General features: G+C 51.1%; 1 protein-coding gene across 1 annotated transcript in view; it reads left to right on the plus strand.

Annotated features, from left to right (window-relative positions):
- Positions 1-787: 787 nt before the first annotated feature.
- Positions 788-26896, plus strand: part of PHF6 (PHD finger protein 6) — a 91174-nt gene continuing 65065 nt past the window's right edge. The window contains exons 1-6 of the mRNA XM_075322663.1: positions 788-891; positions 2055-2227; positions 2416-2517; positions 6099-6232; positions 8222-8265; positions 16265-16434. Of these exons, the coding sequence (XP_075178778.1) occupies positions 2090-2227; positions 2416-2517; positions 6099-6232; positions 8222-8265; positions 16265-16434 (588 nt within the window). The 5' untranslated portion in view covers positions 788-891; positions 2055-2089. The remainder of the gene's footprint in view (positions 892-2054; positions 2228-2415; positions 2518-6098; positions 6233-8221; positions 8266-16264; positions 16435-26896) is intronic.

Here is a 26896-nt window from a genome sequence, read left to right on the forward strand (position 1 = left end):
CGCAAACAGCTCAGTAAGTGACACATCGCTGGAATCAGGGTCTCTGTCTCTACATTATGCTGCTCTCAGATGGGGGAGCAAAAAACTGATGACAGATTTTCTTTAAAGGGATCCGTTCCCGTGATCGTTGCTGCCCAAGCCTCGGCAGCAGTATCCGGGCCCGGACGTAGACACGAGTGTTCCTCTACAAGATTTCGGAGAAAATAGATCAGGGATCGGCCCGGGGAGCACGAATCGAGCGACAGATCCTGGAACAGGGCTGTTCTGGTGTATAGAAATGACTTGTTGGGTAGTGATGGGTCCTGGGGGGCCGGCTTCGTGTGCAGCGTCGTCCCCTGACTACACGCCCTGGAATAGCGCCCACATAGACTGTGGCGGTGTACAGCACTGCCCCATCTGGTTCCGGTGTAGCCCCTGGGACACAATACAGGACAGGTATATACTTTTTTTTGCCCCCACTTCTCTCATAGCCACGAAATAACTATTCTGCAGCCTGTATGGAGTAGCTGTTCCTTTGTTGTTCCTCCTGGACACGTGAGAATAGTTTGACACATGGGACTGTGCACACAGACCTAGGAGACCATTGCTGACACAATTTCCAGGAGGAGTGACAGAGGACACGGCACAGGGGAGGTGGACCGCAGCCAGAGCACAGTAATCCGGCAGTGACGCGGCCACCGGCTGCTCGTACGGAATAACGCGGCGCAGCAGGGCAGTGAGGGGTTAATGCGCGCGGTGCGTACAGGGGGCGTGTGACGGCGCTTCCCGCCGTTGGCGTGACGTCAGCACGTCGTGCGTCTGCGAATGAAAGGAAACAAACAGTAGAGATTACGGAGCTGTTCCTGGAATCAGTGGCTGTGAGCGCTGGCGGGAGCGGCGCCGGGGCAGCGGGTGAGTGCGGCGGGAGGGAGCCGCGGGGTGAGGCGGCAGTATCCGCTCCGGAGGCCGGACAGCCCGGGACTCTCCCGCCGGAGCCCGGTGTGGGGGCCGTACATGGCATCCTGGGGTTACTGGGAGACGCGTCATGTGTACGGGCTGCACCGAGGGACATGGCGGCCACTCCCCCTGACAGCTGCTGCTCCCAGTAGTCACCCACTGCTGGCGGTGCCTGTTGCTAGGTAACAGTTTAATGTGTCAGCTATGGAGGAGGCTGAGGTCAGATGGGTCACACTGGACTGCTCCCTGGGGGTCCGGCCGCTGAGACCCCACAAGCACTGCCTCTTGCCCTCATCATGTTCAGCACCGCCGGGGAGGTCGGTGTGGTGACGCTCTGTGTCACTCACTGCACGGCTTATACCGTGGCCACTGCGCCCCTGGCTACCGTCAGCTCAGGCTGGACCCCGGGGATGAGCAGTGATCGCGCATCTCCCACTCCGGCAGTTACAGCTCCGCTCGCGCCTGGTTTCTGGCCACGTGAGTGGTGTATGGAGGCAGTCATACCATAGAGATGAGTGCTGGATTCACAGAACGTCGCCTTCCTCCCGACAAGCCCCAGCTGCTCCTCTGATAGCCGGCCTGCTGGTGGCCATGAACGCGGTGATGACCTCTCGCCAGGCCGGCTATCAGAGGAGGAGTCGGGGCATGCAGGACTCACACCACGCGATCGAGCGCCCTCCTGCAAATCAATTACCGCTCATGTACCCCTAATATGTCCATAGGCCCCGTGTTTGCCAAAAAAGTGGCCAGTAAGTGTCTTCCTATAGGGTAATGTAGGCCACTTGGCAGCGGTGCCGGGCTCTGCCCTCCTGGACCGTCAGGACTTAGTGCCCGTATCGTAAGCCGGTATCTCACGTCTGTCATTCACGATTCATGTGTGATCTGTGATGTCTGAACCGGCCGCGGATCCCCGGACTCCAGCCCTGCAGCATCCCAGCCATATATGAGGCTATTGAATTGCAAAGCGCTGCGGAATATGTTGGCGCTATAGACATAAAGATATTATTGGGAGACCTATGGCCAGTATGTTGTCAGAATATGGATGTGACTCCAGCCGTAATGAGAGAAAATGTAATTCATGAACAGTATTTGTTTTTGTTTTGTTTTTTTTTCACCAGCGTTTTGTGAACTTGCGTAAAGCGAACGTCCGATCATGTCGGGCTCTTCAGGACAGAAGAAATTATCATTGCGGCAACGGAAATGTGGATTCTGCAGGTCAAACAGAGAAAAGGAATGCGGGCAGCTCCTTACGTCCAGTAACCAGAAGGTGGCAGCACATCACCGGTGCCTGGTAGGTGTCAGGATACAGTTTCCTGCTCTCGCTACTTTCTGTGTGTTAGATATGATATATATTTGCCCTGAGGCTTGCAGCTCGTCTATCACTGCACGGGACTAATCCTCTGTTGGTCTAGGTGGATTTGGAGAGTTGTAAATTCTTTACACTGACTTTTTTTTTTTTTTTTTTTTTGTACCCTATAGCTCTTTTCTTCCGCTCTTGTATCTTCACAAACTGCCAGTGAAAACCTTGGAGGGTTTTCTGTAGAAGACATACAGAAAGAACTGAGAAGGGGCAAGAAGCTGGTATGTCACAAAAGGTTAAACATTCCTGTCCTGAACTATTAGGTAGTAAATGGTAAAAACAGATGCGGTTCTGCATTATACCTTGAAATGGTGTAGGGAAGGAGTAGGTAATGCTCGGGTCTTTATCCAATGGCACACTGGTCATGGGTGCACATAGAAGAGGGAAAAGAATTCCAATATGAGTCCCAGGAGATCAGAAGACCACGGCACAATCCATTCTATATCCAAAACGTGCTTTATTTAATCCAAGAAGTGCATTAAAAAGCGGGGAGAGAGCCGGGTGCAGGCCCCCAGGGGACGACGGCTGTTTCGCACCCCTAGTGCTTCCAAGGGTCCACTACCATAGTTGACCCCTGGAAGTACTAGGAGGTGCGAAACGGCCGTCGTCCCCTGGGGGCCTGAACTTGGCTCTCTCCCCGCTTTTTAATGCACTTCTTGGATTAAATAAAGCACGTTTTGCATATCGAATGGATTGTACCGTGGTCTTCTGATCTCCTAGGACTCATTAGGTAGTAAATGGGTTTCACTCTTGGGTTTGGTTCATGTCCGTGTTGTAGCCCTCATTTTTAGTCTTTTTAAAATGGACAACTTTAACAAAAACCCTACAGACCCCATCGTGTGTCAGATGGGTACATTTGGTGTCGGTGAAAATTTAGTAATTCATAACCCTAGTGTGGACCCAGTCTAGCTATCATTAGGCTATGTGCGTACTTTGCGTTGTTACTTGCAGTTGTAAATGCATTCTCTGGCAGAAATTGTCTGTCAAGTTTGGTTTTGACCAAAAAAAAAGCCAGTAATATGCTTGCGTTTTGGCCGTGTTTTTACCGCGTTTTACATGCTTTTTCATTGCTTAAAGTCAGATGCGTTTTGAATACAAATACACTAAAGTGTAAACATTCAAAAAAATTGAAAAAAATAATTACAAATATGATTAAAATCATACAAAATAGCTAATTTTATTAAAATGATAACTGTTCTAATATTTATATATAAAATTACGTTAATTTATTGATATTAATTTAATTGTCGGACTATGTGTGTGTGTGTGTGTAAAGGGACATATCATGCCCTTAATGTCAAAAAAGCACGCTTTCAGCATGTAAAACGCTAGGATATTGATTTAGGATGTGTTTTTTAAACTTCTCATTGACTATAATGGTAACGAAACTCTGCCAAAATGGCAAAAACAATTGACATGTTGCTTCTTTAAATGCAAAGATTTTGACAAATTTTCAGCATCAAAAAGGCTGTGTTTTTAACAGCATGGTGCGCAAAAGAAATCCCTATTTCCCATAGACTTTGCTTGAAAATCAAAACGCATGCATTTTTGCATTAAAACGCTGCAGTTGGAAACGCATGAAAAAAAAGCGAAGTGCGCACACAGCCTTAAAGAGGCCGTCTGCAAATTCCCTCTTTGGTGATGGCTCTTGATTACCGGGAGTCCTATCTGTGATAGGCGTTTTTAGAAAGGATCCACCATGGGGATTAGCAGATCACATCTGGTCTGGCTCCCAATAACATCAGCAGGGAGTGGATCTTGTGAAAATTTGTGGCATTTCCTGTGCAGTGGATGCAGCTAGCTCATTGGGGAGGGAGGTCTGGGTGTGGTACCCTTGCGTGATGCCCATTTACTTGGGAGAGGTTGTCTTTAAGGGACATCTTGTTCGTATAGTGTTATTCCCAGCTTATAAAACCATAGCCTACTACCTAACCATGCCATCCTTTTATTGTTACTGGAGGTCTGCTATCTGAGACACTCCCAGCCCTGAAAATAAAGGGGCTATTGACCTGCATCTTTTAAGTTGTTACATATGAGCAGTGCTGCGCCTTACCCTGCCGCCCAGGGGGAGCTGTGAACTTAAATTGGTGGTTCAAAGTCCAAACTAATTTTCTTTCTAAATATGTTTAGTTCCATAATATAAACTTTTGTCTAAACTACTTGAATTAAAAATGTACTTTCCTCCTATACTATCTATTATATTTTATTTTCCTTTCCTTTTTCATGATGCTTTGAGAACCCCCAATACATGCTTGGGTACTCAAATGAAGCATCATCAGCGATGTGCACAATGACAGCGCACTAGATCAGATCAGCAGTAACGAGCTGGCAAAAGAGCATATTGTCAGAATACATGGTATGAAGTGACAAGTAATGTCACTGGTCTCTGCACGTCCGGTATTCTGATACCACTCTGTTGCCGATTCGTTACTGCTGATCAAAGGCCCAGTGCCCACACTGTGTAGTTTTGACGCGTATTTTCAGAAATCTGCAGCAAAATCTGCATGTCCATTGTAACGCCAGCAAAGTCTATGAGAATTCAGAAGTGAAGGGCCCACGTTGCTTATTTTTCCCATGCGTCTTTGGTACAGGAAAAAAGAAATCTGCACCAAATACGCAAGGAAAAAATACTCAACGTGGGCACAGCACTTCTGAATGCTCATAGACTTTGCTGGCTTTACAATGGACATGCAGATTTTGCTGCAGATTTCTGAAAATCTGTGTCAAAATCCGCAGCGTGGGCACTGGGCCTAAAGGGGGCTTTACACGCTGCGACATCGCTAATGCGGAGTCGTTGGGGTCACGGAATTTGTGACGCACATCCGGCCGCATTAGCGATGTTGCTGCGTGTGACAGCGATGAGCAATTTTGCATCGTTGCAAAAACGTGCAAAATCGCTCATCGGTGACATGGGGGTCCATTCTCGATTATCGTTACTGCAGCAGTAACGATGTAGTTCGTCGCTCCTGCGGCAGCACACATCGCTCCGTGTGACACCGCGGGAACGAGGAAGCTCTCCTTACCTGCCTCCTGGCCGCTATGCGGAAGGAAGGAGGTGGGCGGGATGTTACGTCCCGCTCATCTCCGCCCCTCCGCTGCTGAGATTCTCAGTGTCCTCAAAAAGGAAGTAATAAAAGCAGTTTAAGGTGGTGGAGGCAGGGAATTTTTCATTCAGGTATATTAGAATAATAGTTTAGATTATGGCACATATTTAGGGGGAAAATTTACTTTGGACTTCAGACTGCCCCTTTAAAAAATAAAACCATGATCTCAATGTCCGAGTTCACCCACATACTGATCATAAATGGATTCCTTATTCTAGTGATATGCTGTTACTTTATAAGACTGGGGAGCATTTTTAAGAGAGCGTCGTCTTTGCTGCCCGACTGCACAGCCACCTGATTGTCCTTTGCTGATTGAGATTAACTTATATTGTGCAAAATGCATATTCTTGTATGCGATCGTAGCAGATTGCCATTGTGAATTGTATATTTTGCTTGTTCATCAGTTGATTGCTGACCTGTTTAGACAAGCTAATTGGTAACAAGCATTCTTCAATTGTTCCCCACTATCGTCCGGTGTCGGTCACATTTTATGGTGCATTGTCAGTCAATGAGCACAGTTATTGCTTGTGCGTATGACTTACTGAATGTTGTGAAGATGGAGAATAAATTGAAGAAGAAAAAGTGTCATTCCAGTTCCCAGCGCCATAAGCTTATAGTACAGGACTGGATGACGCATTTAATTCCTGCAGTGCTGCCGCTCAGCCTCCATTGTTTCTCTAATGCCTCTGTCTTCCCAGATGTGCACTTTGTGTCACTGTCCTGGTGCAACAATCGGATGTGAGGTGAAGACATGTCGCAAGACCTATCATTATCACTGCGCCCTGCACGACAAAGCCCAGATACAGGAAAACCCATCACAAGGAATATATCTGTAAGAACAAAGAATTCTTCCTCAATGTTGTAGAAGATAATGGGGTTGTCCAGTGAAAACTAGTTATTTAAACGAAAAAAGGGGGTATGAACGGGCATCCTGCTGGTGAGTGATAATTTTTCACCTGACAACCCCTTCAGCCCCCGGGCACTTTCCGTTTTTGTTTTTTGCTCCCCTTCTTCCGAGAGGCGTAACTTTTTTATTTTTCCATCAATCTTGCCATATGAGGGCTTGTTTTTTGCGGGACGAGTTGTACTTTTAAATGAAACCCTAAGTTTTACCATATAGTGTACTGGAAAACGGCAAAAAAATTCCAAGTGCGGAAAAATTGCAAAAAAAAAAGTGTGATCGTACAATAGTTTTTGGGATATTTTATTCACTGTGTTCACTATATGGTAAAACTGAGGTATCTATGTGATGCCTCAGGTCGGTGCGAGTTTGTAGACACCAAACATGTATAGGTTTACTTGTATCTAAGGGGTTAAAAAAAATTAACAAGCTTGTCCAAAAAAACGTGGCGCACGTTTTGCGCCATTTTCCAAAACCCGTAGCGTTCTCATTTTTCAGGATCTGAGGCTCAGTGATGGCTTATTTTTTGTGTCTCGACCTGACGTTTTTAACTGTACCATTTTTTTTCGCAGATGCTATGTTTTGATCGTCTGTTATTGCAGTTTGCGCAAAATTTGTGGCGACCAAAAAACGTAATTTTGGTGTTTGGAATTTTTTTGCCGCTACGCCATTTACTGATTAGATTCATTGATTTTATATTTTGATCGGGCATTTCTGAACGTGGCGATACCAAATGTTTTTTTTATTTTTTTAACCCTTTAATTTTCAATGGGGTGAAAGGGGGGTGATTTGAACTTTTTTTTTTTTTTTTTTTTTTTTTTTATTTTACTAGTCCCCCTAGGGGGCTATAGCGATCAGCAATCCGATCGCTTTGCAGTATCTGCAGATCTCAGCTACAGAGCTGAGAACTGCAGACTTGCTGCTTCACTTTCAATGCCGGCTGTATTCCGGCATTGAGAGGAAGTGAGTCATGTTAGCTACAGGCGTCATCACATGACCCTGTGCTACCATGGCAACCGCCGAAAGTCACGTGATCATGTCACGTGACTTCCGGTGGGGGCGGGGTAAGTGACTGTAATGGCGGCGCCCATATACATATCGCTGCCAAGATTTTGGCAGCGAAATGTAAGGGGTTAATGGCCGCGGGTGGAAGCGATTCCACCCGCGGCTAGCAGGCACACATGTCAGCTGTTGATAACAGCTGATATGTGCGCGGATCGCCGGCGGCGGGGCTTACCGGCACACGATCCATGACGTACCCAGTACGTCATGGGTCGTTAAGGGGTTAAAGGGAACCGGTCACCGGATGTTCCTAATACTACCTAACGGTCAGTGCGAAGCAGACTGGTTGGTTGGGTGTCTCTGCTCTGTGGTGCCGGCGCCTCGTCTTTCAACCATCTTTGTCCTCCTTCTGAAGCAAGTGTGGATGACGCGTCCTACGTCATCCACATTAGCCGGCATTGAGGTCCTGCACAGGCGCACTATAATGCTTTGATCTGCCCTGAGCTCAGTGCACCTGCGCAGGACATCACTGTCGGCTAGTGTAGATGATGTAGGACGCGTCATCCACACTAGCTTCAGAAGGAGGACAAAGATGGCTGAAAGAGGAGGCATGGTCCCAGAGAACGGAGACGCCCATCGGACCAGTCTGCTCCGCACCGATGTCACAAGCTCCCAATAAAAGTCTATGAAAGCCAGAACAAGACTCTCATAGACCTGTATTTAGTTGTGACCTCGGCGTGCTCCATATAACACTGGAGCTGCTGGCAGGTCACAAATCACCAGAGACTTAGCTTGTGTTTGTCCTAAGGAATCTCAGGTAGTAATGACCACCAAACTGAGGCACTGCTGACAAATATTAGAAATGTTTAAGTTTTGTACACTTTGCTTCAGTAATAATAAAAGTTCTTTTCTATTTAGGATTTTTTGCCGGAAACACAAAGAACAAATGCACAATTCAGAAGGTAAATATTATGAAACCTCTTCACTTGCTGTGAGTTTGAAGACCTAATTTAATTCCAGTTTCATTAGAATTAAGGAAGCTTGACCACTGGAGGGCGCCGCGAGGGGATATTGTGAGGGGATGTTTTGGTGTTTAAGTGGGAAGAGGAGGAGAGCTGGGCAGGGAAATGTTATGGAGTAGTGACGCAGCTGACAAACTATTACTAAGAGTGACAGACGGACTGTTGCAAAACCTTATCTTTAATTTTTCATTAGTTGTTTAACTGATCTGATTTAAAACATAAATACATAAAAAAATAAAAATTAGGAAGTTTTGGGGAGATTTGTTGGAAGTGGCGCCAATCAAGATTTTTTTTTCTTTGCTTTTCCAAAAAGCTTTCTAGAATGAGCGGCAATCAGTGGGTTGCTATGGTCAACTCTACTTTTTCTTGCACCCTATTTGTGAGAAATGACCATATTTTTCGTTTTATAAGACGCACCGGATTATAAGATGCACCCCAAATTTAGAAATAAAAAAGGTATGAAATGGGGTCCGTCTTATACTCCGGTGTTGTCTTACCAGAGGGGTGGTGGTGGAGCGGGGTCACAGGAGGCAGCGGTGGCATGTCAGTGGTGGCAGCGGAAGATGCGGTGGTTGTGTGGTGGAGCAGGCCGATGCGGTGAGTGTCCCAGTCTGTCCGCGGTCCGGACTTCAAAGAAATGGCGCCTGGAGCGGCGTGTGCACCGATGGAGCTCTCATCCAAGAGGCTGACTCCCGGCGCCATCATTTGAAGCTGAGACTTCAGACAGACTAGGACACCCACTGCACAGCCACCCAGCCTCCCGCCCGGCCACACAGTGGCAGCCAGCAGGCCACCCACACAAAGAGGCTGCTGGCACAGACAGGCACACACAGCCCCCCCCGCCAATACACTAAAAAGAGAGCTAGAACCCTGCTTCACCTCATAGGTGCTCTGGAGAAAAAAATAATCAATAGGGAGGAAGAACTCCGGCACACTTTTACTCCAATGAAGAAAAAATACTCAAAATGTGTAGTCAATAAACTTGTTTTTATTTCAAAAAGTGAATAGAAAAAGTCCACATGAATGAGAAACGTTTCGACCGAACCCGGTCTTCCTCAGACAGGACTTGATGCCACAGTATTACTACTGGATATACGATTGGAGCTGCAGCACAACAGATGGACAAGTATCCTTAACACCGGGATATATACGGTAAGGTGTGATTGTTTATGGAAGACGGTCATCAAGCATACAACATCATTTTAAGGTTGTATGCTTGATGACCCTCTTCCATAAACAATCACACCTTACCGTATATATCCCTGTGTTAAGGATACTTGTCCATCTGTTGTGCTGCAGCTCCAATCGTATATCCAGTAGTAATACTGTGGCATAAAGTCCTGTCTGAGGAAGACCGGGTTCGGTCGAAACGTTTCTCATTCATGTGGACTTTTTCTATTCACTTTTTGAAATAAAAACAAGTTTATTGACTACACATTTTGAGTATTTTTTTCTTCATTGGGGAAAAAGTGTGCCGGAGTTCTTCCTCCCCGCCAAGACATCTCCTGGTAAACTGTATTGGGATTTCTTCGGCGCTCCATTGGGAGACCCAGACGATTGGGTGTATAGCTACTGCCTCCGGAGGCCACACAAAGCACTACACCAAAAAGTGTAAGGCCCCTCCCCTTCTGGCTATACACCCCCCGTGGGATCACGGGATGCTCAGTTTTTCAAGCTTTGTGCGAAGGAGGTCAGACATCCACGCATAGCTCCACTGTTTAGTCAGCAGTAGCTGCTGACTATATCGGATGGAAGAAAAGAGGGCCCATATAGGGTCCCCAGCATGCTCCCTTCTCACCCCACTTGCGGTTTGTTAAGGTTGAGGTACCCATTGCGGGTACGGAGGCTGGAGCCCACATGCTGCTTTCCTTCCCCATCCCCCTAAGGGGCTCTGTGGAAGTGGGATCTTACCGGCCCCCAAACCCTGAGGCCGGGCTCCATCCACAGACCCAGAGACCCTGCTGGAGGAGCTGAGTACCGTCAGGGACAAGGCCCTGCAACATTCAGGTACTCTGTGTCCCCGCACAGACAGGCCACGCACACTCCAGACTTGCTGGGTGTGCTAGTGCGCCGGGGGCAGTAGCGCTGCGCGCTCGGGTTAGAGTCACTGCAGCTTAGCTGAGTGATTTTATGTGTTGGGAACTGCCGCGCCGGCCGCTCCGGGAGCGGTGGCGCGGCTGGGACTTGTAGTGCGCCGGGGACTCGCGCTGACCGCGCTTTTACGGCGGCAGCGCTCATAAATCTAGTCCCCGGCTTTTGCGGCCTAGCTCCGCTTCGTTCCCCGCCCCCACCCTGTCAATCAGGGAAAGGGAGAGACGCTGTTCTATAGTCAGCGCCGAGGGCTGGAGTCTTATTTACATACTCCAGCCCTCTCACTGGGCACAGTGGGGACGCAAGTTTCCCGCTCTTGGTCTAAACACGCCCAGGGCCCGCCCCTCTCCACAGGACGCCGGCAGCCATTCCTGCATGCAGTCTGGCTGGAGAACGGACACAGGCTCTGGGGGACTCAGACAAGGGGCTCTGGCGACCACACACCCGCGTTTATGCGGGCGGTAAGCTGCACATAAGTGCTGGCCCCACTAGTGCCACAGTGTTTTTTGGTGCACTTTTTCCCTGTACCATATATATTTATATTGCACTGTACGGTCGCTTCTTGGCTTATACCCTATATTGCTCTGAGGAGACAACAACATGTCATCCGCAAAACGCAAGGGTGCCAAGGCACAGGCGGTATGCACTGCTTGTGTCGCATGTGGGGCTAATCTACCGGCAGGTTCCAATGACCCCCATTGTGTGCAATGTTCAATCCCTGTGCCACTTCGGCAGCCAGAGTCTATGGTAGTAGTGGCCCAGGCAGAGACGCCTGTGAACCCTGCCCCGGTGACGGGGACAGAATTTGCAATTTTTGCTGATAAGATGTCTGTGACTATGACAAAAATCCTGGAGACCTTGCAGTCCAGGCCAGTTACTCAGACCATGGACACTGCTGTGTCTATGCTCCCCGGTCCCCCTCAGTTGGAACTAATCCGTACTTCAAGGGGGTCCCAGGCTTCACAGGCTGAAGGCTCTGACTCGGATGACAGTCCCAGGCAGCCTAAGCGGGCTCGCTGGGAAAGACCCTCGACGTCATCACACTGGTCAGGGTCTCAACGAGAAGAGTCTCTGTATGAGGAGACAGAGGTGGGTGATCAGGAGTCTAATCCTGACACCGCTCTCAATCTAGATACCCCTGATGGTGACGCAATGGTAAATGACCTTATAGCGGCCATCAATAGACTGTTGGATATTTCTCCCCCAGCCCCTTCAGCAGAGGAGGCAGCTGCACAGCAGGAGAAGTTCCATTTTCGGTATCCCAAGCGTAAATTGAGTACTTTTCTGGACCACTCTGACTTCAGAGAATCAGTCCAGAAACATCATGCTTATCCAGACAAGCGTTTCTCCAAACGTCTTAAGGATACACGTTATCCCTTTCCCCCTGACGTGGTCAAACGCTGGACCCAGTGTCCAAAGGTGGATCCCCCAATATCCAGGCTTGCGGCTAGATCCATAGTTGCAGTGGAGGATGGGGCTTCACTTAAAGATGCCAATGACAGACAGATGGACCTGTGGTTGAAATCTGTCTATGAAGCTATCGGCGCGTCGTTTGCTCTAGCATTCGCGGCCGTGTGGGCACTCCAAGCTATTTCCGCTGGTCTGGCACAGGTGGACTCTATCATACGTCCAGCAGTGCCGCAAGTGGCGTCCTTAACTACGCAAATGTTTGCGACATACGCTATCAATGCGGTACTGGACTCTACGAGCCGTACCTCAATGGCGTCCGCCAACTCTGTGGTTTTGCGCAGAGCCTTGTGGTTAAAGGAATGGAAAGCAGATTCTGCTTCCAAGAAATGTTTAACCAGCTTGCCGCTATCTGGAGACAGACTGTTTGGTGAGCAATTGGCTGAAATCATTAAACAGTCCAAGGGTAAGGACTCCTCCTTACCCCAGCCCAGATCAAGCAAACCTCAACAGAGGAAGTGGCAGTCGAGGTTTCGGTCCTTTCGAGGCTCGGGCAAGCCCCAATTCTCCTCGTCCAAAGGGACTCAGAAGGAGCAAAGGAGCTCAGATGCCTGGCGGGCTCACTCACGTCCCAAGAAAGCAACCGGAGGAACCGCTTCCAAGCCGGCTGCCTCATGACTTTCGGCCTCCTCTCTCCGCATCCTCGGTCGGTGGCAGGCTCTCCCGCTTTTGCGACATTTGGCTGCCACAGGTCAAGGACCGGTGGGTAACAGACATTTTGTCTCACGGGTACAGGATAGAGTTCAGTTCTCGTCCTCCGCCTCGGTTCTTCAGAACTTCCCCACACCCCGACCGAGCAGATGCCCTTCTGCAGGCGGTGGGCTCTCTAAGAGCAGAAGGAGTGGTGATCCCTGTTCCTCTTCAGGAACAAGGACAAGGTTTTTACTCCAATCTCTTTGTGGTGCCAAAAAAGGACGGCTCATTCCGTCCTGTTCTGGACCTAAAACTGCTCAACAAGCATGTGAACGCCAGGCGGTTCCGGATGGAATCCCTCCGCTCCGTCATTGCCTCAATGTCTCAAGGAGATTTCCTTGCATCAATAGACATCAAAGATGCTTATCTCCACGTGCCGATTGCTACAGAGCACCAACGCTTTCTACGTTTCGTGATAGGAGACGACCATCTACAATTCGTAGCTCTGCCATTTGGTCTGGCGACAGCCCCACGGGTTTTCACCAAGGTCATGGCGGCAGTGGTAGCAATCTTGCACTCTCAGGGACACTCGGTGATCCCTTACTTAGACGATCTGCTTGTCAAAGCACCCTCTCAAGAGGCATGCCAACTCAGCCTGAATGTTGCGCTGGAGACTCTCCAGACTTTCGGGTGGATCATCAACTTTTCAAAGTCCAATCTGTCACCGACCCAATCACTAACGTATCTTGGCATGGAGTTTCATACTCTCTCAGCGATAGTGAAGCTTCCGCTGGACAAGCAGCGGTCACTACAGACAGGGGTGCAGTCTCTCCTTCAAGGTCAGTCGCACCCCTTAAGGCGCCTCATGCACTTCCTAGGGAAGATGGTGGCAGCAATGGAGGCAGTCCCGTTTGCGCAGTTTCATCTGCGCCCACTTCAGTGGGACATTCTCCGTCAATGGGACGGGAAGTCAACATCCCTGGACAGGGAAGTCTCCCTTTCCCAGACGACCAAGGACTCTTTGCAGTGGTGGCTTCTTCCCACCTCTTTATCACAGGGAAGATCCTTCCTAACCCCATCCTGGGCAGTAGTCACGACGGACGCGAGTCTGTCAGGGTGGGGAGCAGTTTTTCTCCACCACAGGGCTCAGGGTACGTGGACTCAGCAGGAGTCCACCCTTCAGATCAATGTTCTGGAAATCAGGGCAGTGTATCTGGCCCTACTAGCCTTCCAGCAGTGGCTGGAAGGAAAGCAGATCCGAATTCAGTCGGACAACTCCACAGCGGTGGCATACATCAACCACCAAGGAGGGACACGCAGTCGGCAAGCCTTCCAGGAAGTCCGGCGGATTCTGATGTGGGTGGAGGACAGAGCATCCACCATATCCGCGGTTCACATCCCGGGCGTGGAAAACTGGGAAGCAGACTTCCTCAGTCGCCAGGGTATGGACGCAGGGGAGTGGTCCCTTCACCCAGACGTGTTTCAGGAAATCTGTCACCGCTGGGGGGTGCCGGATGTCGACCTAATGGCGTCTCGGCACAACAACAAGGTCCCGACCTTCATGGCGCGGTCTCGCGATCAAAGAGCTCTGGCGGTAGACGCCTTGGTGCAAGATTGGTCGCAGTTCCGGCTCCCTTATGTGTTTCCACCTCTGGCACTCTTGCCCAGAGTGCTACGCAAGATCAGATCCGATTGCAGCCGCGTCATACTCGTCGCCCCAGACTGGCCGAGGAGGTCGTGGTACCCGGATCTGTGGCATCTCGCGGTCGGCCAACCGTGGGCACTACCAGACCGACCAGACTTACTGTCCCAAGGGCCGTTTTTCCATCGGAATTCTGCGGCCCTGAACCTGACTGTGTGGCCATTGAGTCCTGGATCCTAGCGTCTTCAGGATTATCCCAAGGGGTCGTTGCCACCATGAGACAGGCTAGGAAGCCCACGTCTGCTAAGATCTACCACAGAACGTGGAAGATATTCTTATCCTGGTGCTCTGCTCAGGGAGTGTCTCCCTGGCCATTTGCATTGCCTACTTTTCTTTCTTTCCTGCAATCTGGGTTAGAAAAAGGTTTGTCGCTCGGCTCCCTTAAAGGGCAAGTCTCGGCGCTATCCGTCTTTTTTCAGAAGCGTCTAGCACGACTTTCTAAGGTGCGCACGTTCCTGCAGGGGGTTTGTCATATCGTACCCCCGTACAAGCGGCCGTTAGATCCATGGGATCTGAACAGGGTACTAGTTGCCCTCCAGAAGCCGCCCTTCGAGCCTCTGAGGGATGTTTCACTTTCTCGTCTATCACAGAAAGTGGCTTTTCTGGTAGCGATCACATCTCTTCGGAGAGTGTCTGAGCTAGCAGCGCTGTCATCCAAGGCTCCTTTCCTGGTCTTCCACCAGGACAAGGTAGTGCTGCGCCCCATTCAGGAGTTTCTCCCTAAGGTGGTATCCTCGTTTCATCTAAATCAGGATATCTCCTTGCCTTCCTTTTGTCCTCATGCAGTTCATCGGTATGAGAAGGATTTACATTTGTTAGATCTAATGAGAGCACTCAGAATCTACATTTCCCGCACGGCGCCCCTGCGCCGCTCCGATGCACTCTTTGTCCTTGTCGCTGGTAAGCGCAAAGGGTCGCAGGCTTCCAAAGCCACCCTGGCTCGATGGATCAAAGAACCAATTCTTGAAGCCTACCGTTCTGCTGGGCTTCCGGTTCCTTCAGGGCTAAAGGCCCACTCAACCAGAGCCGTGGGTGCGTCCTGGGCATTACGACACCAGGCTACGGCTCAACAGGTGTGCCAGGCAGCTACCTGGTCGAGTCTGCACACTTTCACCAAACATTATCAGGTGCATACCTATGCTTCGGCGGACGCCAGCCTAGGTAGAAGAGTCCTGCAGGCGGCAGTTGCCTCCCCGTAGGGGAGGGCTGTCTTTGCAGCTCTAACATGAGGTATTTCTTTACCCACCCAGGGACTGCTTTTGGACGTCCCAATCGTCTGGGTCTCCCAATGGAGCGCCGAAGAAGGGAATTTTGTTACTTACCGTAAATTCCTTTTCTTCTAGCTCCTATTGGGAGACCCAGCACCCGCCCTGTTGTCCTTCGGGATTTTTGGTTTTTTCGGGTACACATGTTGTTCATGTTGAACGGTTTTCAGTTCTCCGATGTTACTCGGAGTGAATTTGTTTAAACCAGTTATTGGCTTTCCTCCTTGCTTTAGCACTAAAACTGAGCATCCCGTGATCCCACGGGGGGTGTATAGCCAGAAGGGGAGGGGCCTTACACTTTTTGGTGTAGTGCTTTGTGTGGCCTCCGGAGGCAGTAGCTATACACCCAATCGTCTGGGTCTCCCAATAGGAGCTAGAAGAAAAGGAATTTACGGTAAGTAACAAAATTCCCTTCTTTAAGACGCACCCCCTCATTTTCCTCCCAGATTTTTGGGAGGAAAAGTGCATTTTATTCGAAAAATACGGTACTTCTTTTGTGCCGTACATGGCAATCATTGCTGAATATAGTGGGGTTTGTTGTTTTTTTTTTTTTTTGTTTTTTTTTTATTATTAGTCCAAGAGCTCTAAAAAAAAAAAAAAAAAAAAAGTTTGGGGAACTCAGATTTCCTGGACACAAACAAATAATGTATTCATTATCATCCATCCATCTTCTGAATAATCAGTTGAAGCCAGCTTTATATGCTTTTGTATACCATGTGGTTGTGTATGTGCCGGGTGAATGACACTGGAATGATTTACAATCTGTCTTTAATTCTTTTAGATGAATTAGAAGAAGAGTTTGGCCACAGAGACTTAAGTCCATCACCTGGTAAACGTGGTAGAGGAAGGGGCTCGCGTGGAAAATCGAGGACTGCAAACTCCAGAGGACAGTCGGAGGAGAGCAGGCTCACATCTTCACACTGTACAGAGGAGACCGAAAGCAGCTCCAGTGTAAGCGGTGGAGGAGGCTGTAGAGATATAAGGGTTGTAATGGTTAAAATAATGCTATTACCTTATTAGATCAGCCACATGGTTGCAGACATGGCCATCTCATGGCCTCCGCAATTAAGTGGGAATGCAGAAAATTGTAAAAGTGTGCATGTTCCAAAAACTGTGGCACTGTATAAATCCCATTAGTTGTGAAATGTCAGCTGAGCTATTCCCTTTTAAACTATTGTCTGGCAGTGTCGGAAAACTGTAAATAATATACAGTGTGTGCACCCATATCCTGTCCACTGCCATTAACTTGAGAACAGCGGTAGCTATAGGCATAAAAGTGGTGTCTCGGTATAGTAAAGTATCCATTTCTGTATGCAAGGTGTCAATTTGTTTTGAATTGATACCCTACAACTTTGTAATTCACTTTTCTTTGTCGCTCCATTGGGAGACCCAGACAATTGGGTGTATAGCTTCTGCCTCCGGAGGCCACACAAAGTATTACACTTTAAAAAGTGTAACCCCTCCCCTCTGCCTATACACCCTCCCGTGCATCATGGGCTCCTCAGTTTTATGCTTTGTGTTGAAGGAGGCACACATTCACTCATGCTCCCATTTTAGTCAGCAGCAGCTGCTGATTGTATCGGATGGAAGAAAAGAGGGCCCCCAACAGGGTCCCCGGCATGCTCCCTTCTCACCCCACTAAGTCGGCGGTGCTGTTAAGGTTGAGGTACCCATTGCGGCTACAAAGGCTGGAGCCACATGCCGTTTTTCCTTCCCCATCCCTTAGAGGCTCTGGGAGAAGTGGGATCCTAACCGGTCACCATTCACTGGGACCGGGCTCCCTCCGCAGCCCCTGGGGGAATCTGACGGACAGGAGACTGGGTATCATCAGGGACAGGCCCTGCATCTAAAAGGTACTCTGTGTCCCCTTGGGGACGGTGCATGGAGCGCCTGTGTTACAGACGCTGCAGCGGCTGCTGGTTTTTTTGTGACGACCGGGACTACCGCGCCTGTTTGCCGGCCGCGTTGTTAAATTTAGTCCCCGGCTTCTGCGGCCTAGTACCATAACTCCCGCCCCCGGACCTGCCAGTCAGGGGTAAGGGCGGGACGGTCGACTGGACGTCGGCAGTGAGGGCTGGAGCATACTTAGGTGTTCTCCTCCCCCCTCACTGAGCACTGTGGGGCACCAGATTCCCGCACTTTATTAGTCACGCCCACGGCTCCCTCCTCACCTGAGAACTCTGGCAGCCATATTTACAATCACTTCTGCCGGTGGAGGATTTCAGAACGAGCTCTACAGCTCTGGGAGGCCCAGGCAGGGAATCTGGTGGACACACAACCGCTTTGGGCGGTCGGTAAGCCACACTGGTTACCCGGTGCTGGCCCCCCTTGGGTGCCGAAGTGTGTGTGTGTATATATATATGTATACAAATATATATATATATATATATATATATATATATATATATATATATATATATATATATATATATATATATATATATATATATATATATATATATATATATATATATATATATATAGAATTTGTATACATTTTCTCTGTTCGGCCGCATTGTTTTGCTTTTGGCTATATACCCTCAGTGATCACTCTCAGAGGAGACTACAGCATGTCGTCCGCAAAGAGCAAGGGTGCCAAGGCACAGGCTTATTTTGCGACCTGTACCTCTTGTGCGGCTATGTTACCTGCAGGTTCCACCTACCCTCACTGTGTTCAATGCTCGGCCCCTGTGGCACTCACTCAGCCGGAGCCTCGGGCACTGGTGGGACCCTCGGCTCAGGTAGAACCGCCGGCTTCCACTGTCCAGGTGGCAGGGACAGAATTTGCAGTTTTGGCTGAGAAACTCTGAGTCGCTTTCACAATCCATGGCTCAGTCTATGGACAGATGGTCTGCTAAGATACTAGAAGCCTTGCAGTCCAGATCGGTCACACAGGCCCCGGGCAACTAAGCGCCTTAATGACACACGTTACCCCTCCCCCCCCCCCCCCCCCCCTGACGTAGTTAAGGGTTGGGCTCAGTGTCCCAAGGTGGATCCTCCAGTCTCTAGACTGGCGGCTAGATCCGTAGTATCAGTGGCAGATGGTTCATCGCTCAAGGATGCCACTGACAGGCAAATAGAGCTCCTGATGAAATCCATCTATGAAGCCATAGGCGCGTTGTTTGCTCCGGCCTTTGCAGCCGTGTGGGCACTCCAAGCTATCTCAGCTTGTCTGTCTGAGATTAATGCAGTCACACGTACCTCTGCTCCGCAAGTTGTGTCTTTGTCTTCTCAGGCGTCGGCCTTTTCGTCCTACGCCATGAACGCCGTCCTGGACTCAGCGAGCCGTACAGCGGTAGCGTCTGCCAATTCGGTGGCAGTCCGCAGGGCCATGTGGCTACGCGAATGGAAGGCAGACTCTGCTTCCAAGAAGTTCTTAACCGGTTTGCCATTTTCTGGCGACCGTTTGTTTGGCGAGCAATTGGATGAAATTATTAAACAATCCAAGGGTAAGGACTCGTCCTTACCCCAGTCCAAACCAAACAAACCTCAGCAACGAAAAGTTCAATCGAGGTTTCGGTCCTTTCGGCCCTCAGCCAGGTCCCAATCCTCCACGTCCAACATGTCAGAGAAGGGCCAGAGGAACTCTTCTGCATGGCGGTCTAAGTCACGTCCTCCAAAGACCGCTGGAGGAACCACCTCCAAGGCGGCCTCCTCATGACTTTCGGCCTCCCCAAACCGCATCCTCGGTCGGTGGCAGGCTCTCCCGCTTTTGCGACGCCTGGTGGCCACATGTCCAAGACCGATGGGTGAGAGACATTCTGTCGCACGGTTACAGGATAGAGCTCAGCTCTCGTCCTCCGACTCGTTTCTTCAGAACATCTCCGCCCCCCCCCGAGCGAGTCGATGCACTTTTTCAGGCGGTGAACACTCTGAAGGCAGAAGGAGTTGTGATTCCCATTCAAGAACGTGGTCGCGGTTTTTACTCCAACTTGTTCGTGGTGCCAAAAAAGGACGGATAATTCCGCCCCGTTCTGGACCTCAAACTGCTCAACAGACACGTGAGAACCAGACTGTTCCGGATGGAATCTCTCCGTTCTGTCATCGCCTCGATGTCCCAAGGAGACTTCCTAGCCTCAATCGACATCAAGGATGCTTATCTCCATGTGCCGATTGCACCAGAGCATCAACGCTTCCTGCGTTTCGCCATCGGGGATGAACACCTTCCGTTTGTGGCACTGCCTTTCGGCCTGACGACAGCCCCACGGGTCTTCACCAAGATCATGGCATCCGTGGTGGCGGTCCTACACTCTCAGGGCCACTCGGTGATCCCTTACTTAGACGATCTCCTAGTCAAGGCACCCTCCCGGGTGGCATGTCAACACAGCCTGACCATTGCTCTGGAGACTCTCCAGAGGTTCGGGTGGATCATCAATTTCCCAAAGTCAAAATTGACACCGACACAATCGCTGACTTACCTCGGGATGGAGTTTCATACTCTCTCAGCGATAGTGAAGCTTCCGCTGGACAAACAGCGTTCGCTACAGACAGGGGTGCACTCTCTCCTTCGGACCCAGTCACACCCCTTGAGGCGCCTCATGCACTTCCTAGGGAAGATGGTGGCAGCAATGGAGGCAGTTCCCTTTGCGCAGTTTCATCTGCGTCCACTTCAATGGGACATTCTCCGCAAATGGGACAGGAGGTCGACGTCCCTAGACAGGAACAGCTCTTTCACTGGCAGCCAAAACCTCTCTTCAGTGGTGGCTTCTTCCCACTTCCTTGTCGAAGGGAAAATCATTCCTGCCCCCATCCTCGGCTGTGGTCACGACGGACGCGAGTCTGTCAGGGTGGGGAGCGGTCTTCCTCCACCACAGGGCTCAGGGAACCTGGACTCCGGCAGAGTCCTCCCTTCAGATCAATGTTCTGGAAATAAGGGCAGTGTATCTAGCCCTAAAGGCGTTCCATCGGTGGCTGGAGGGCAGACAGATCCGCATACAGTCGGACAACGCCACGGCGGTCGCGTACATCAACCACCAGGGCGGCACACGCAGTCGTCAGGCCTTCCAAGAAGTTCGGCGAATTCTGCTGTGGGCGGAAGCCACAGCCTCCACCATCTCCGCAGTTCACATCCCGGGCGTAGAAAACTGGGAAGCAGACTTTCTCAGTCGCCAGGGCATGGACGCAGGGGAATGGTCTCTTCACCCGGACGTGTTTCAAGAGATCTGTTGCCGCTGGGGAACGCCGGACGTCGACCTCATGGCGTCTTGGCACAACAACAAAGTCCCGGCATTCATGGCACGGTCTCAAGATCACAGAGCTCTGGCGGCGGACGCATTAGTTCAGGATTGGTCGCAGTTTCGACTGCCTTATGTATTTCCTCCTCTGGCACTGCTGCCCAGAGTGTTGCGCAAGATCAGGTCCGACTGCCGCCACGCCATCCTCGTCGCTCCAGACTGGCCGAGGAGGTCGTGGTACCCGGATCTGTGGCACCTCACGGTGGGTCAACCGTGGGCACTCCCAGACCGACCAGACTTGCTGTCTCAAGGGCCATTTTTCCATCTGAATTCTGCGGCCCTCAACCTGACTGTGTGGCCATTGAGTCCTGGCTCCTAGCGTCCTCAGGGTTATCTCAAGATGTCATTGCCACTATGAGACAAGCCAGGAAACCAACGTCCGCCAAGATCTATCACAGGGCTTGGAGGATCTTCTTATCCTGGTGCTCTGATCGGGGTTTTACCCCCTGGCCTTTTGCCTTACCCACTTTTCTTTCTTTCCTTCAATCCAGAATGGATAAGGGTTTGTCTCTCGGCTCTCTCAAGGGACAAGTATCGGCGCTTTCCGTGTTTTTTCAAAAGCGTCTAGCCAGGCTTCCGCAGGTCCGCACGTTCCTGCAGGGAGTTTGCCACATAGTCCCACCTTACAAGCGTCCGCTGGAACCCTGGGATCTTATCAGGGTGCTAACGGCTCTTCAGAAACCACCTTTCGAGCCGATGCGGGATGTCTCTCTATCACGCCTTTCGCAGAAGGTGGCCTTCCTAGTGGCAGTCACATCACTTCGGAGAGTGTCTGAGCTGGCAGCGCTGTCATGCAAAGCCCCCTTCCTGGTGTTTCACCAGGATAAGGTGGTTCTGCGTCCGGTCCCGGAATTTCTCCCTAAGGTGGTATCCCCTTTTCATCTCAATCAGGATATCTCCTTACCTTCCTTTTGCCCTCATCCAGTTCACCAATGTGAAAAGGATTTGCACTTGTTAGATCTCGTGAGAGCACTCCGGTTCTACATCTCTCGCACGGCGCCCCTGCGCCGTTCGGATGCGCTCTTTGTCCTTGTCGCTGGCCAACGTAAGGGGTCACAGGCTTCCAAGTCAACCTTGGCTCGGTGGATCAAGGAACCGATTCTTGAAGCCTACCGTTCTTCTGGGCTTCCGATCCCTTCAGGGCTGAAGGCCCATTCTACCAGAGCCATGGGTGCATCCTGGGCATTGCGGCACCAGGCTACGGCTCAGCAGGTGTGTCAGGCGGCTACCTGGTCGAGTCTGCACACTTTCACGAAACACTATCAGGTGCATGCCTATGCTTCGGCAGATGCCAGCCTAGGTAGGCGAGTCCTTCAGGCGGCGGTCGCCCACCTGTAAGAGGGGGCCGTTTTTCGGCTCTTTTTATCGAGGTATTCTTTTACCCACCCAGGGACTGCTTTTGGACGTCCCAATTGTCTGGGTCTCCCAATGGAGCGACAAAGAAGAAGGGAATTTTGTTTACTTACCGTAAATTCCTTTTCTTCTAGCTCCTATTGGGAGACCCAGCACCCGCCCCTGTTCCCTTCGGGCTGTTGTTCTTTTGTGTACACATGTTGTTCATGTTGAATTGTTCTTTTGGTTCATGGTTTCAGTTCTCCGAACATCCTTCGGATTGAATTTACCTTAGACCAATTTATAAGTTTCCTCCTTCCTGCTTTTGCACCAAAACTGAGGAGCCCGTGATGCACGGGAGGGTGTATAGGCAGAGGGGAGGGGTTACACTTTTTAAAGTGTAATACTTTGTGTGGCCTCCGGAGGCAGAAGCTATACACCCAATTGTCTGGGTCTCCCAATAGGAGCTAGAAGAAAAGGAATTTACGGTAAGTAAACAAAATTCCCTTCTTTATCGTTCCTTTGGGAGACCCAGACAATGGGTGTTTAGCTTCTGCCTCCGGAGGACACACAAAGTTCTACACTTAAAAGTGTAGCTCCTCCCACTGAGCTTATACACCCCCTGATAAGCAGACTCAGCCAGTTTATCGCTTTGTGTTCAGGAGGCATACATCCACACATGCATTCTCATTTGATTTTTTTCCTTTTGGAACGAGATTGAAGAGTGGGGTCCACGTCTGGACCCCCGGCATGTCCCTTCTCACCCCACTGTGTCGGCGGTGTTGTTGTAAGGTTGATTCCTAGGCTGGAGCCTTACATGCCATGCTCCTTCACCATCCCTCCTGGGCTCTGGCTTGAAGTAGGAGCCAGCACGGTCTCCATGCTTGGCAGGAGACCGGTCTCCATCCGCAGCCCTTCAGGACCCTGCTGGACCGGAGCACTGATCCCCAGGGACATGGCCCTGCGTCTCAGCAAGCTAAGTACCTGAGACGTTTAGTTTTCAGTGTCCCTGTACTGTATTGTTGTGGGAGAGTGTGCTGATTGTGTTTTCTGACATTTCCGGCGGGTTCTCTAGCTGTCGCCTGAGAGCCGCGCCGATGGTGCCTGCGCGCCGGCCGCGCCGCTCAAATTTAGGCCCCGGCTTCGCCGGAGGCCTAGTTTCAGTTTCACTGACCTCGCCTGTCTCTCATGCAGAGGGACAGGCTCGGCTCCTCCCGGCGGCCGTTCTGTGCAGGGGAGGGACACTCCCCACTGCTGTGTGTGTCCCCCCCCCTCCCCTGTAGGTCCCTATGGCCCTCCAGTTCCCGCTCCTCAAGCAAGTCCCGCCCCCTCTCCGCTCCGGCGGCCATTTTTTTCAGCGTTCTCTCTGCATTGCAGCGCTGGTCTGCAGCATCTCTGCTGAGGTGCTGTGCTTGGGGGTCCGGGCTTTGGGATCTGGAGGGCACACAACACCGCTCCAGCGGTCTGGTAAGCCACAACCGGTCTCCAGTTGTGGACCTCTGTTTATACTCTCTGGGGTTCATTCTCTGGCAGAGCCTCCACTCCAGCAGCATGTCTCACACAAGGAGCAAGGCTCCAAAGCTTTATTCAGTATGCACTGCATGTAAGCTCGTGCTGCCTGAATCGAGCATTTTCCCACATTGTGATGCCTGCTCTAACCTGACGATGCCTCAGCCTGGAGTCTCACCCCCAGTGGTCTCTCAGGCTGCTCCTGCTCCTGTGGCTGAGCCCCCGGGTTGGGTAGAAGCTTTTTCTAGGTCTATCTCCCAGTCTTTTGCTGACTCCATGGGACATCTGTCCAGGACTTTGCTGAACATGCATCAGCCGCCTTCACAGGGTGCCTCTGCTGCTAGGGATCTCTCAGGACCGGAGCTCACAGAGGATTCCTCATTTGGTCCCAGACCCCGTCCTCCTGAGAAGAGACGCAGGGTCCCCTCTCCCTCCTCCCGCGGCTCTGAGGTTAACTCCATGTGCCCCATTGATCTGTCCGAAAGTGACTCAGATGTTAATGATTTGATTACTTCCATTAATTCTGTACTGGACCTCAATCCGCCAGTATCAGAGAAGCAACCCTCTCTAGCAGAAAAGCACCAGTTTACCTCGCCTAAGAGAGTGTTCTTTAACCACTCCAGTTTTCAGGCCGCTGTGGCCAAGCCCAGAGCCTGTCCTGATAAACGCTTCCCAAAGCGTGGTTCTGATGACCGCTTTCCCTTTCCACCTGAGGTGATCAAGGAGTGGGCTCAGTCCCCAAAGGTAGACCCCCGGTGTCTAGACTCTCAGCCCGGACCGTTGTATCAGTGGCTGATGGCACCTCTCTTAAGGATTCCACTGACCGCCAGATTGACCTCCTGGCCAAATCCGTATATGAAGCGGCGGGGGCCTCGTTCTCCCCGACTTTTGCAGCAGTGTGGGCTCTCAAAGCCATCTCTGCTTCTCTAGAGGAGATGCATTCCCTCGCCAGGGAATCTATGCCCGAAATGGTTGCCTTAACTTCCCAAGCTTCAGCTTTTTCATCCTATGCCATGTCTGCCATGCTGGAGGCTTCTCACCGCACTGCGGTGGCTTCGGCTAATTCCCTCGATATCCGCAGGATCTTGTGGCTTCGAGAGTGGAAGGCAGATGCTTCTTCAAAGAAGTACCTTGCTGGACTCCCTTTTGCTGGGTCCAGGCTGTTCGGTGAACAGCTGGATGAAATCATTAAGGAAGCTACTGGCAGGAAGAGTACTTCCATGCCACAAACCAAAGCCAGGAAACCTGCCCAGGGTAGGAATCAGTCGAGGTTTCGTTCCTTTCGTTCCTCCAACTGGTCGTCCTCTAAGCCCTCGGCCTCGTCCACTAACTCAGCCAAGGACCAGAAATCCAACTGGCGCCCAAAAGCGCGTCCACAGAAGACCGCAGGAGGTGCTGCCGCTAAGGCAGCCTCCTCGTGACTATCTGGCCGCGCCAGCAACGTCCTTGGTCGGTGGCAGGCTCTCCCACTTTGGCGACGCGTGGTTTCAACACGTCTGCGATCAGTGGGTGAGGGATATCATCTCCCACTGCTACAGGATAGAATTCTCTTCCAGCCCGCCAAACAGATTTTTTCTCTCAACTCCCCCCTGCTCCAAGGCTGCCGCCTTCTCGCAGGCCGTGGCATCCTTGCAGGCAAACGGAGTAATTGTATCGGTGCCCGCCCGGGAACGGTTCAGAGGTTTCTACTCAAATCTCTTCCTAGTTCCCAAAAAGGACGGTTCCTTCCGGCCCATCCTGGATCTCAAGCTTCTCAACAAGCATGTTCAGGTGCGGCACTTTCGCATGGAGTCCCTGCGATCAGTCATTGCTTCAATGACCCAAGGGGATTTCCTGGCATCCATCGACATCAGAGATGCCTATCTGCATGTGCCAATTGCAGTTTCACACCAGCGTTGGCTACGTTTTGCAATCGGAGAAGATCATTTCCAATTCGTGGCTCTCCCCTTCGGGTTGGCCACAGCCCCTCGGGTATTCACCAAGGTAATGGCAGCAGTGATTGCGGTCCTGCACCTACAGGGGTTGGCAGTGATTCCTTACCTGGACGACCTTCTAGTCAAGGCTTCATCCAGCGCGGACTGTCAGCGGAGTGTCTCGCTCACTCTCGCCACTCTAGCCCAATTCGGGTGGCTGGTCAATCTGCCCAAATCCACTGACTCCGACCCAGAGTCTCACGTACCTAGGGATGCAGTTCGAGACTTTGCCGGCACTTGTGAAGTTGCCCTTAATCAAACAGCAGTCCCTCCAACTGGCGGTGCGCTCTCTCCTGAGGCCCCGCCGTTATACTCTCAGGCGCCTGATGCAGGTGCTGGGTCAAATGGTGGCGTCAATGGAGGCTGTTCCCTTTGCCCAGTTCCATCTGCGTCCACTGCAGCTGGATATTCTCCGCTGTTGGGACAATCGGCCTTCCTCCTTGCACAGGTTAGTGGCTCTGTCGCCACAGACCAGGAGCTCTCTTCAGTGGTGGCTTCGGCCCCTCTCTCTGTCCCAGGGGTGCTCCTTCCTGGCCCCGTCCTGGGTGATCCTCACCACGGATGCCAGTCTATCCGGCTGGGGAGCGGTATATCTCCACCACAGAGCGCAGGGCACTTGGACTCCGTCCGAGTCAGCCTTTTCGATCAATGTGCTGGAAACCAGAGCTGTGCTTGTTGGAGGTACAACGCATCCTTCAATGGGCGGAGGACTCCAAGTCCACCATATCCGCAGTCCACATCCCAGGCGTGGAAAACTGGGAGGCAGATTCTCAGCCGTCAAACCGTGGACAGTGGCGAGTGGTCCCTGCATCCGGCAGTGTTTCAGTCAATCTGCCGCAAGTGGGGCACTCCGGACGTGGACTTAATGGCATCCCGTCACAACAACAAAGTTCCGGTTTACGTGGCTCGCTCCCACGATCCTCAGGCCTTCGCCGCGGACGCTCTGGTTCAAGACTGGTCCCAGTTTCGTCTGTCCTACGTATTTCCCCCTCTAGCTCTCTTGCCCAGAGTCCTGCGCAAGATCAGAATGGAGGGCCGTCGAGTCATCCTCATTGCACCGGACTGGCCCAGGCAAGCTTGGTACCCAGACCTGCTCAATCTGTCCGTAGAGGTGCCGTGGCATCTCCCGGACCGTCCAGACCTTCTCTCACAAGGTCCGTTCTTCCGCCTGAATTCTGCGGCTCTCAGATTGACGGCGTGGCTCTTGAGTCCTGGATTTTGACGGCTTCTGGTATTCCTCCTGAAGTCATCTCCACTATGACTCGGGCCCGTAAGTCTTCCTCCGCCAAGATCTATCACAGGTCTTGGAAGATTTTCCTGTCCTGGTGTCGCTCTTCCGGCCATCCTCCTTGGCCTTTTTCCTTG

The sequence above is a fragment of the Anomaloglossus baeobatrachus genome, chromosome 9 (assembly GCF_048569485.1).
Source record: "Anomaloglossus baeobatrachus isolate aAnoBae1 chromosome 9, aAnoBae1.hap1, whole genome shotgun sequence".
Taxonomy (NCBI): domain Eukaryota; kingdom Metazoa; phylum Chordata; class Amphibia; order Anura; family Aromobatidae; genus Anomaloglossus; species Anomaloglossus baeobatrachus.